This window comes from Lolium perenne, chromosome 2 (assembly GCF_019359855.2).
Source record: "Lolium perenne isolate Kyuss_39 chromosome 2, Kyuss_2.0, whole genome shotgun sequence".
In the NCBI taxonomy this organism is placed as follows: Eukaryota; Viridiplantae; Streptophyta; class Magnoliopsida; order Poales; family Poaceae; genus Lolium; species Lolium perenne.
Window position 1 is genome coordinate 24,720,452 of NC_067245.2, and position 13,211 is coordinate 24,733,662.

Here is a 13,211-nt window from a genome sequence, read left to right on the forward strand (position 1 = left end):
AGAATTTCATTGTGTGACTTAACTAGGAATACAACCATAACATGTATATCATTTATATACACCTGAGCTAGACTTTCTAGTCTTTTCTTATCTTTTTGCCAGAATATCTTTTGCAGTTTCTCTTTTAGCTTTCCTCATTATTCAGAAAAACACTTCAACATCAATAACTTCTAGGTTTGTTGGTCAAATACCAATAACCTTGAGATTCTTACTTTGAAGTTGATCATCATATGACAAGTGTTCTAGATTTCACTTATTAGTAACTATGATGAACAATTTCACTCATAATTTTATCCATCAATTCATGACAACCTTTTTGAGACCATGTCTGTACATGCTAGGCTCATAAAGTTTAACCTTAGTATTCGCATGTGCAAATCTGGCTTGCATCCGTTGTAAGCACACGTAGAATCTATAACACCCGATCATCACGTGATGCTTCGAAACGACGAGTCTTAGCAACGGTGCATACTAAGGATGATAACTTCATGGATATGCGAATATTATTAGTGCCCCAATAGTTGGAGGATTGTGACGTCTGGCGTCTTCAACCTTCATACATTCCCATAAAACTTATGAGTTTATGTAGTCTCACCGAATTTATATTCTATCATCTTGCAATAAGGTCTTAGATATCACATATATCTCATACCTTTATTATTTCTGAAAACTAAATTTTCAGCTCCTTACTTTTCAAACAGATTTGAACTTCAAGTTTCACGGAGACAAGATAACTTTAGGTACTAATTGAAACCATAGCTCTTTGAATCAACAATGTGAGGTTTACTAAAAGTTTGCAATAGGACTTAATCAATTCTTGATTCTTTAACAATACGGTACTAATCCGTAAAGTTTCTTGTCAGATTTTAACAGTATTTCTATCTCAATAACAAGACTAGCGCATAGTAGTAAACGGATGCCAATACTACAAAATTAATTCAAAATACTACTCAGACTATGTTTATGATAATTAGTTCATGTTTTAATCTAATTACTAATGAACTCCCACTTAATACAACATCCCTCATAGTTGTTAAGTGGTACACGATCCAAATTCACTACACCAAAAACCGATCATCACGTGAGATGATGTAGCTTCAATGGTGAACATCAATATGTTGATCATATCATCCATATGACTCGTGTTCAACCTTTCGGTTTCCGTTGTCCCGAGGCCATGTCTGTACATGCTAGGCTCGTCAAGCAAACCCAAGTATTCCGCGTGTGCAACATGGCTTACACCCGTTGTATGTGAATCGTTGAATCTATCACATCCGATCATCACGAGATGCTTTGAAACGACGAACTGTTACAACGGTGCATACGAGGGGAGAACACTTTATTATCTTGATATTAATGTGAGGGATCATCTTATAATGCTACCGTCGCGTTCTAAGCAAAATAAGATGCATAAAGGATTAACATCACATGCAATTCATATGTGATATGATATGGCCCCTTTTTGTCTTTGCGCCTTTGATCTTCATCTCCAAAGCACGGACATGATCTCCATCATCTTCGGGCATGATCTCCATCATCGTCGGTGTAGCGTCAAGGTCCATGGCGCCGTCTTCATGGTTGTTCACCTCATGTAGCAACTATTACAACTACTTTGAAATACTACTCAACATGAAATTTAAAGACAACCATAAGGCTCCTGCCGGTTGCCACAATACAATAATGATCATCTCATACATATTCATCAACATATTATGGCCATATCACATCACCAAACCCTGCAAAAACAAGTTAGACGTCTCTAATTTGGTTTGCATATTTTACGTGGTTTAGGGTTTTCGATAGAGATCTAATCTACCTACGAACATGAACCACAACGGTGATACTAGTGTTGTCAATAGAAGAGTAAATTGAATCTTCACTATAGTAGGAGAGACAGACACCCGCAAAGCCTCTTATGCAATACAAGTTGCATGTCGAACGAGGAACAAGTCTCATGAACGCGGTCATGTAAAGTTAGTCCGAGCCGCTTCATCCCACTATGCCACAAAGATGCAAAGTACTCAAACTAAAGACAACAAGAGCATCAACGCCCACAAAACCATTGTGTTCTACTCGTGCAACCATCTATGCATAGACACGGCTCTGATACCACTGTAGGAGAACGTTGCATAGAAAACAAAAAATTTCCTACCGCGAACACGCAATCCAAGCCAAGATGCAATCTAGAAGACGGTAGCAACGAGGGGTTTATCGAGTCTCACCCTTGAAGAGATTCCAAAGCCTACAAGAGTAGGCTCTTGTTGCTGCGGTAGACGTTCACTTGCCGCTTGCAAAAGCGCGTAGAAGATCTTGATCACGATCGCTTCCGGCGCCACGAACGGGCAGCACCTCCGTACTCGGTCACACGTTCGGTTGTTGATGAAGACGACGTCCTTCTCCCCGTTCCAGCGGGCAGCGGAAGTAGTAGCTCCTCCTTGAATCCGGCAGCACGACGGCGTGGTGGCGGTGGCGGTGGAGATCTCCGGCGGAGCTTCGCTAAGCGTGCGGGAGAAGAGAAGGAGAGAGGGGGCGGCTAGGGTTTGGGAGAGGGGGTGGCCGGCCACCTAGGGGTGCGGCCAAGCTATGGGCTTGTGGTGGTCAGCCCCCTCTCCTATGCCCCTCATTATATAGGTGGAAGCCCCAAGAGTTGTAGTCCAAGTCTTCGAATAAGACCCCAACACCAAAACTTCCCAAAGGTGGGAAACCTACTCAAGGAGGGAGTCCTACCCAAGGTGGGACTCCCACCTTTTCCTTAGGTGGGGTGGCCGGCCACCATGGGTGGAATCCACCTGGGATTCCTTCCCCTTAGGGCTGGCCGGCCATGCTAGTGGAGTCCCTCCGGGACTCCACCTTCCATAGTGCCATTCTTCCGGACTTTTCTAGAACCTTCTAGAACCTGCCATAAATGCACCGGATCATTTCCAAACTTGGAATATGACTTCCTATATATGAATCTTATTCTCCGGACCATTCCGGAACTCCTCGTGATGTCTGGGATCTCATCCGGGACTTCGAACAAAACTTCGAACTCCATTCCATATTCAAGTTCTACCATTTCAACATCAAACCTTAAGTGTGTCACCCTACGGTTCGCGAACTATGTGGACATGGTTGAGTACTCTCTCCGACCAATAACCAATAGCGGGATCTGGAGATCCATAATGGCTCCCACATATTCAACGATGACTTTAGTGATCGAATGAACCATTCACATACGATACCTATTCCCTTTGTCACGCGATATTTTACTTGTCCGAGGTTTGATCATCGGTATCACTCTATACCTTGTTCAACCTCGTCTCCTGACAAGTACTCTTTACTCGTACCGTGGTATGTGGTCTCTTATGAACTTATTCATATGCTTGCAAGACATTTAGACGACATTCCACCGAGAGGGCCCAGAGTATATCTATCCGTCATCGGGATGGACAAATCCCACTGTTGATCCATATGCCTCAACTCATACTTTCCGAATACTTAATCCCACCTTTATAACCACCCATTTACGCAGTGGCGTTTGATGTAATCAAAGTACCTTTCCGGTATAAGTGATTTATATGATCTCATGGTCATAAGGACTAGGTAACTATGTATCGAAAGCTTATAGCAAATAACTTAATGACGAGATCTTATGCTACGCTTAATTGGGTGTGTCCATTACATCATTCATATAATGATATAACCTTGTTATTAATAACATCCAATGTTCATGATTATGAAACTAATCATCTATTAATCAACAAGCTAGTTAAGAGGCATACTAGGGACTCTTTGTTGTTTACATATCACACATGTATCAATGTTTCGGTTAATACAATTATAGCATGGTATATAAATATTTATCATAAACATAAAGATATATAATAACCACTTTTATTATTGCCTCTTGGGCATATCTCCAACACCAATGAGTGTAGCATCGCGCGGTGGTTATCGTTATGTTCTAACCTTCACGGATGATCTGAGTAGATATGGGTATATTTACTTTATGAAACATAAGTTCGAAACTTTCGAGAAGTTTAAGGAATTCCAAAGTGAAGTAGAAAATCAACGTAACAAGAAGATTAAGTTTCTGCGTTCTGATCGCGGAGGCGAATATCTGAGTTATGAGTTTGGCATGCATTTAAAGAAATGCGGAATACTTTCACAGTTGACACCGCCGGGAACACCACAGCGCAATCGTGTGTCTGAACGTCATAATCGAACTCTCTTAGATATGGTTCGTTCTATGATGTCTCTTACTGATTTGCCATTATCATTTTGGGGTTATGCATTAGAGAGAGCTGCATTCAATTTAAATAGGGCACCATCCAAATCCGTTGAAACGACACCGTATGAATTATGGTTTGGGAAGAAACCTAAGCTGTCGTTCCTTAAAGTTTGGGGTTGCGAAGCTTATGTAAAGAAGTTACAACCTGACAAGCTAGAACCCAAAGCGGAAAAATGCGTCTTCATAGGATACCCTAAAGAAACAATTGGGTACACTTTCTATCACAGATCCGAAGGCAAAATCTTTGTTACCAAGAACGGATCCTTTCTTGAGAAGGAGTTTCTCACTAAGGAAGTGACTGGAAGGAAAGTAGAACTCGACGAGGTTATTGAACCTTCTCTCGTTGATCAGAGTAGCGCAGTACCGGAAGATATTCCTGTACAGCCTGCGCCGATAGGAGAGGAAGCAAATGATGATGATCATGAAACTTCGAACGAGGAAGCTACTGAACCTCGTAGATCGACGAGGGAGCATACCACCCCTGATTGGTATGATCTCTGTCTAAATGTCATGATTGTGGACAACAATGATGAGGACCCTGCGACGTATGAAGAAGCAATGGTGAGCCCAGATTCCAACAGATGGCAAGAAGCCATGAAATCCGAAATGGGATCCATGTATGATAACAAAGTATGGACTTTGGTAGACTTACCCGATAGCCGCAAGGCTGTCGAGAATAAATGGATCTTCAAGAGAAAAACAGATGCTGATGGTAACATTACTGTCTATAAAGCTCGACTTGTCGCAAAGGGTTTCCGACAAATTCAAGGAGTTGACTACGATGAGACTTTCTCACCTGTAGCGAAGCTAAATTCTGTGAGGATTTTGTTAGCAATAGCTGCATTTTTCGATTATGAGATTTGGCAGATGGATGTCAAAACGGCGTTCCTTAATGGTGACATTGAGAAAGAGTTGTATATGGTACAACCCAAAGGTTTTGTCGATCCTAAAAATGCTGACAAGGTATGCAAGCTTTAGCGTTCCATTTATGGACTGAAGCAAGCATCCCGGAGTTGGAACCGACGCTTTGATACGGTGATCAGAGACTTCGGGTTTATACGGACTCATGGTGAGGCCTGTATTTACAAGAAAGTGAGTGGGAGCTCTGTAGCGTTCTTGATATTATATGTAGATGACATATTATTGATTGGGAATGATATAGAATTATTGAGCAGTGTTAAAGGTTATTTGAATAAGTGTTTTTCAATGAAAGACCTTGGTGAAGCAGCGTACATTTTAGGCATCAAGATTTATAGAGATAGATCATGACGCCTAATAGGGCTTTCGCAGAGTACATACCTGGACAAGATTCTAAAGAAGTTTAGAGTGGATGAAAGCAAGAAAGGGTTCTTGCCTATGTTGCCAGGTAAGGTCTTGAGTAAGACTCAAGGTCCGGCTACGGCAGAAGATAGAGAGAGGATGAGCAAGATCCCCTATGCCTCGGCAGTAGGCTCTATCATGTATGCCATGTTGTGTACTAGACCGGATATCGCACATGCTGTTATCTTGACCAGCAGATATCAGAGTGATCCAGGAATGGAACACTGGACAGCGGTCAAGAATATCCTGAAGTACTTGAAAAGGACTAAGGATATGTTTCTTTGTTATGGCGGTGACCAAGAGCTCGTTGTAACCAGCTACACTGATGCAAGTTGGAACACTGATCCTGATGACTCTAAGTCTCAGTCTGGGTACGTGTTTATACTGAATGGAGCTGCAGTAAGCTGGATGAGTTCCAAGCAGTGCACGGTGGCGAAGTATTCAACTGAATCTGAATACATCGCGGCTTCGGAGGCTTCATCGGAAGCGGTATGGATGAAGAGGTTCATTGTTGAGCTTGGTGTGGTTCCTAGTGCATTTGACCCGTTAGTCATCTATTGCGACAACACGGGTGACATCGCCAATGCAAAGGAAGCAAGGTCACACAAGAAGCTGAAGCATATCAAGCTGCGTTATCATTCGATTCGCGAGTACATCGAAGATGGTGAAGTAGATGTTTGCAAAGTGCACACAGATCTGAATGTGGCAGATCCGTTGACTAAAGCTCTCCCTAGGGCAAAGCATGACCAACACCAGAATGCCATGGGTGTTAGGTACCTTACAATGTAATCTAGATTATTGACTCTAGTGCAAGTGGGAGACTGTTGGAGATATGCCCAAGAGGCAATAATAAAGTGGTTATTATAATATCTTTGTGTTTATGATAAATGTTTGCATATCATGCTATAATTGTATTAACCGAAACATTGATACATGTGTGTTATGTAAACAACAAGGAGTCCCTAGTAAGCCTCTTGTATAACTAGCTTGTTGATTAATGGATGATCATGGTTTCGTGATCATGAACATTGGATGTTATTAATAACAAGGTTATGTCATTAGTTGAATGATATAATGGACACACACCCAAATAAGCGTAGCATAAGATCAAGTCATTAAAGTTCAATTTGCTATAAGCTTTCGATACATAGTTGCCTAAGTCCTTCGACCATGAGATCATGTAAATCACTTACATCGGAATGGTACTTTGATTACATCAAACGCCATTGCGTAAATGGGTGGTTATAAAGATGGGATTAAGTATTCAGAAAGTGTGAGTTGAGGCATATGGATCAATAGTGGGATTTGTCCATCCCGATGACGGATAGATACACTCTGGGCCCTCTCGGTGGCACGTCGTCTGATTAGCTTGAAAGCATGTGATTAAGATCACAAGAGATGACATACCACGATACGAGTAAAGAGTACTTGTCGGTAACGAGGTTGAACAAGGTATGGAGATACCGATGATCGAACCTCGGACAAGTAAAGTATCGCGTGACAAAGGGAATCGGTATCGTATGTAAATGGTTCAATCGATCACTAAGTTATCGTTGAATATGTGGGAGCCATTATGGATCTCCAGATCCCGCTATTGGTTATTGCTCGGAGAGGAGTCTCGACCATGTCTGCATAGTTCGCGAACCGTAGGGTGACGCGCTTAAAGTTCGATGTCGCATAAGTGGATTTGAAATGTGAGATGGAGACCGAAGTTTGTTCGGAGTCTCGGATGGGATCCAGGACATCACGAGGAGGTCCGGAATGGTCCGGAGAATAAGATTCATATAAGGGAAGTTGATTTTCTAGGTTTCGAAAAAGTTCGGAATTATTCCGGTGATAGACCGAAATGTTCTAGAAGGTTCCGAAGGGGTCCACCATGGGGCCCACGACCTAGGGAGGCCAACATGGGCCGAGGGGGTGCTACCCAGCCCTAATGGGCCAGGCGCACCATGCCCCAAAGGCCCAGGCCGGCCACCCCTAGGGTTTCCCCAAAAACCCTAGGGGGGATCAACTTGGGGGGAAGATTTCCCTCTTCCCCCCATCTTGGCCGCCGGCCCCAACCCTAGATGGGAAAAGGGGGGCCACCCCAGCCGACCCTCCCCCTATATAAAGAGGGGAGGGGGTGGCCGGCCAACACACCCCAATTGCCTCCTCCTCTGGCCGCCTCTCTCCTCCACCATACGCTGCTCTGGCTTAGGCGAAGCCCTGCAGCTTTTCTTCCTCCACCACCACCACGCCGTCGTGCTGCTGGAACTTGGAGGAGATCTACCACAACCTCCGCTGCCCGCTGGAACGGGGAGAGGAAGGGCTTCATCGACACCGTACGCGCGACCGAGTACGGAAGTGCTGCCGGATTGCAGCACCGGGGACGATCGTCTACACCAACAGCGAGATTAATCTCGTAGGCTTTGGAATCTTCGAGGGTTAGTCTCATCTTCATCTCGTTGCTCCGATCTTGTAGATTAGATCTTGGTTTTTCCATAGATTAGATCTTGGATTTATTCGTCTTTGCGGTAGGAAATTTTTTGTTTTCCATGCAACGAACCCATCAGGGTGGAGCACTTCAGATCATCCAGGGTGTGGTTTTGGGGCGGGGAGAAAATAGAAATCCCTATCGGCTCATCTGGCAATGACAAAGTGACGCCTATGAGTGCCTCCGTTCCTTCGTGGAGGCGTCGGGTGTACCCCCTCCTCACTCCCATCCGCCCACCGGGGGAAATCTTTGAACTAGTCCGGGTAGCAATGGTGTCCTCGTCGTTTTCCTTTTTGAAGATGTTGTTTGGCATGCGGTGCTTCGGTGCACATATTATTTTATTTCTTTTGGAAAGGATCCTAGTTGTTGTTGGCTTCAGACTGTACGTTTTGTTAGGCCCATCCGAGGAGCAGGTGTGAACGGACGACCATCAACTAAATCTATTATAAGTAGAAAAGATATAGTAGAACATGGGTCAAATGATCAACTAATTTAAGGGACATGCCGTTTTGGCACCCAGTGTAATTGAAAATGTTAGGAAATTTCGAACAAAAAATTCACCTATATATCTTGACATCATATGTGTTTAGAAAGTGGTTTCGCTGAAAACGGACATTTTGTGTGTCGTGTACTCGTGTGCAAAAAATGCAAATTTTGGTTCTTAGAAAAAATATTTCACAAAACATTTCTTTATGTTTTTACAAATGACACAAAAAAATATCAGTTTTCCACGAATCTTGGCGTGCACATATATAATGTCAACATATACACGCCAAATTTTTATTTAGATTTATTTGACATTTTAAAATGTTTTTCTATGTGCCATGTTTAAAAGTAGATTTCCGCTAATTTAAAGGCTTATCAATGTGCGTATGCTCCTGCACTGCACGGTCGACATAGTGCAATGTACGTATGATGCTTGTATCCAAGGCATGATAAACAGGTGGAGGTCTTGCTTCACGAAAAAAAATTAGAAACACGTATTTGAAATTATCATTTTAAGAAATGAAATTGGAAGGATTTCTTTGTTTCACATACAGATAACAATCAGGAAATTTATCATCCTTCATGTGTTAAAGCATGTCAACTTAAGAAATAGAATGGAAATTCATGTCTGATCTTGTTGATGCTAGTGTCCAATCCCTTCGCTCCATTTGGTTTCCAGAATACTCTGCTTTTGCTTTTCTATTTCACTTTAAATCAAACTCGAAGAGTGTAGTTATAGCAATAGTTATGGTGCCTGGAGTGCTTAATGGGTTTCAGTCTTACTATTTTTGTATCAGAAACTTCATGTGTGATAATGTGCAAGTTGCTTGTTATGGTAGCAAGAAAATATTCTAGAGGAATTGCAGAGTTGTTAGCACATGTGAATATGTACATTTCATCACAATACCAAAAGGAAGCAAACCATCGTACTTGACTCGTAAATCAGATCTGATTGTGCAAAATAGCCATACCACCAAAAACATCACAAGTGAAAGATAATGATCCCAGTTTGCCTAGATGAAGCACATCACTTCAAACCTCATACATTCATGTTCCACAGGAATTTGAAGTATTATGCCCTGAGCATCTTCATCACAGTTATGCTAAAGAGGCGTCATGTTCCTCAAACTTCAGCACGAAGGTTCCTTCAGGGCTACCTAAGGAGCTAAGGATGCAACACTCAGTTACAAACTCAGTCGATGAATGCAGACTTGTAGTGGAAATCATCGATCGTTGAGTAGATGTGCCCGCCATCAACATGGTAATCGATAACTTCCCTGCATAGCAGAGATGGAAATTAGCTCGCAACAATACATTGCATATCTACAGGTGTGAGTGAGTGGGAGAGGCTTACTGGATCTTGCTTGCTGGCAGTCTGAGTCGTTTGGCAATTTCATCAATATGCACACCATGATCACTTGCACTGTCAAATAATCGAGTGGTTAGAAAGAAAATTTTCAAATAAAATGCTAGTAATCTATTACAATAAATGAACTTTCTACTTGTTAGGAGCCGTAACCAAACTTTTCTGTTTAATTCTGAACTCAGGGCAAGTAGTTATAGACCATCAGATTTTGATGACACATATGCTAATCAGAAAATACAAAGTTAATATGGCCAAGCATATGGACTTCAGTCGAGAAAATCTACTACAGACAAAATGTATTAGTTTTTTTACTACAGTGCAAGGGAAGGACAGTTGATGTGCAACTTACATGCTTGCTGGTTCATTGAAAATATTCAGCACCTGCGCATACAAATCAGCCCCCGATACATTGGTTCCACTGGCCACTGGCGCCTGTAAGAATGAAATAAATGATGACAAGGGAAGAGCTCTACTGTTTGATCCATTCAAACATTGCAATTACCACCTACCGGGTTCGATTTCAAAGAGGTCGGAGTACTTGCTTCGCTGGGACTATTGGAGAATGGGGTTCCCATTGCAGAAATGGTGTGTGCAGGACTGCCAACCTAAAACAATTAACCAGAATCATAACCAAGCATTATAACTAATGAGCAAAGGGCTGATATAGTGGGAGTATTTGCATGAGACTTCAGTACTACAGATCAGAAGCATACCTTTGATTTTGTGTTCTCGATATGCATACGTACACACTGAATGAAATGCAGTGTGACCTCATTATAATCAGTTACAGGTCTGAAATGAAAAAAAGTATATAAATTTGCATGTTTCCTTAACATCAGTGAAGCATAATATGTTGCAAAAAATACCTGACACAGAAAGCAGTAGCACGCTTTTTGTCCTGGAGTCCCTTGAGGGTACCGATGACAGAAACATACATGCCATTCCTGAATTAACAAGCACAAGAAAATGGTGATCAGCCTTCAGAGAGGAAGGCGGTAATTTTCCTTGACAAATGAAGCTAGTGTATTCATGACAAGCATAAATGAAGGTTATACAGCTGATACATACTGGATAGCGGCAGTTTCAGCAGAATCTGCAGCATCGTTCACCCTGTAAAACATATCAACATTGACAAAGATGTGAAACTAATACATATCGCTGACAGAAGATGCTGTTAAGTATGATTAGACATGAAACTCGCATGTCCTGAACTCAAGAATACCAAAAACATGTATCTTCTGCCCCAAAAAGTGCTAACCCGTAGTTGATAGTAGAAAAATAACAAATATGATTAGCAACAAACCGCTTAGCGGCTTAGCCAAATAATATAACAGTATTGTAATGGGCCTAATGGTAGCATTTTAGATATTTATTCCCCAAAGACCACAAGAACGGTGCTAATATTAATTGACTCACAAATTTCAGTATCATTATATTATCCTAAGCCAATGTTATAAAGACTACAAAGGAAGTATTGCACAGTAGTATGTCACCGTACTGTTTCTCAAATTAATAATTAGTCAAAGATGCAAACATTATTGCAGATTTTGCATTACTTGCATTGTGATAAGAACCAACAGCATGCCTAGTGACTACTATCAAGTATGACTAGACACAAGGATCTTGTCTGAATAGTAGGATGGTATGGCAAATCCTGAAGACATGAGTACCAAAAACATGTATCTTCTGCAGTTCTGCCACAAAAAGTGCTAACCTTTTTTGGTGGCAGAAACTATTAGATGGTACGATTAGCCACCAAGCCCCAGGCCCAATAAGGCAATAATAGTGTGGCATTGTAATGAGACTAATGACAACATTCAAGATATTTTATACTCGGTTCGTTCCAAATTAATTGACTCAGTTTTGTCTAGATACACATGTATCGAACACGTTTAGATACATGTGTATCAAGACGAAGTTGATTCAATTAACTTGAAACAGAGGGAGTATCCGTAAAGACCAAAAAAAGAGCTAATATCTCATTAACTACCAATGATGCACATTGAGCAATTGATGCTTAACCAGCATTACAGATTAAGGAATTGATTCTCTCAAAAAAAAAAGATTAAGCAATTGAAGCAATTTCCAGTAACATATCTGCCTACTGTCTCCCAAATGGTTAATTAGTCAGGGATGGTGAAGTAATTGCAGCTTTTTTTATTAGTCAGAGATGGTGGAGTACTGGATTACATGCACTATGCTAACAGCAAATAGTACTTCTAGTGCAGATTGAACTTGCAGGATTTGACAAATTTCACATTTAACATCGAGCAATGACAGCTGAAGCAGAAAAGTCTAAAACGGTACCCCTATGAGGCTATAACACATTTGGACCATAAAGGTCAGAGATTTCCCCAAAAAAACGCTTACCATCTGATGAAGTCGAGCCGGCCGGTGCCGTCGTCTAGCGTGAAGGACACGTCCGTCGCCCTCTCCGCCTTCCCGCTCACCGTCCCCACGAGCCTGATCTGCAAACCAGGCAACCGAATCCACATCAGAAGCCAATCTCGGCAGCGAACACAGAGAGCAGCCGAGGAGGAGGAGCGTGGCGGGGTCAGTGCATACGTTGGCGGTCTCGACGCCGTCGACGGCGAAGGGCGCTCCTTTCTCGCCGGCGCCGGCCAGCTGCGCGTCCACGATCTGCTTCACGGTCAGCGGCGTCGTGCCCGACGCGCCCCGGAACTGCAAGACAGAAGCAACCAGGAGATCTGATGTCAGGAGACCGGCACGGATGCATCTGGACACAGAGCGACCGCTCTGTGAGGGAGAAGGGAACAGGGGCGGACGGTACCTTGGAAGGGGTGGTGGAGTCGGCGCCGGCGTTCTGCGACGGGGTGAACTGCGAGGGGGAGAAGGCGTCGATCTGGCTCGAGAACATCATGGCTGGTTCTCTCTTGGTTTGGGACGGCCTGCTCAGCGATCGGATTGGTCGGAATTCTTCGAGCGGCGGCCGATTTGGAGGTTGGCGGCGGTGGATCGGTGATAGAAAACTGGTGTGCAGAGTGAGAACCCGGGAATATGAAGAGGAAGAGTGGGAAGGCAAGAAAAATGGCGGGAGATTTGGGCGGAGCGCGCGGAAAATGAACCCTGCTTCGCGCCAATTCTAGATCCCGAGGGACTTCGGCCTTTGGTGGGCCCCTGCTCTGTTGAACAAATGTTTAAAAGGTTTTTCTTTTCGAACGGAAATTTGGTGCACATGCACAATCATGATCTCTTTTTAAAAAAGAAATCGAAAATCATATTTTTAAGTTTCAATTTTTAAAAAATCGCTTATAGTCAATGATGTATCCCACGAA

The 13,211-nt window shown here is 42.7% G+C and overlaps 1 protein-coding gene across 1 annotated transcript; it reads right to left on the reverse strand.

Moving 5' to 3' along the window:
• Window positions 1-9,538: 9,538 nt before the first annotated feature.
• Window positions 9,539-12,922, reverse strand: LOC127331506 (replication protein A 32 kDa subunit A). The gene is made up of 10 exons (XM_051357684.2): window positions 12,707-12,922; window positions 12,481-12,597; window positions 12,286-12,383; window positions 10,984-11,025; window positions 10,782-10,859; window positions 10,629-10,707; window positions 10,425-10,520; window positions 10,265-10,347; window positions 9,904-9,972; window positions 9,539-9,826 (listed from the first exon to the last, which is right to left on the reverse strand). Exons 1-10 carry the CDS (start codon window positions 12,794-12,796, stop codon window positions 9,742-9,744), a joined length of 837 nt encoding a protein of 278 aa, XP_051213644.1. The 5' UTR covers window positions 12,797-12,922; the 3' UTR covers window positions 9,539-9,741.
• Window positions 12,923-13,211: the final 289 nt, after the last annotated feature.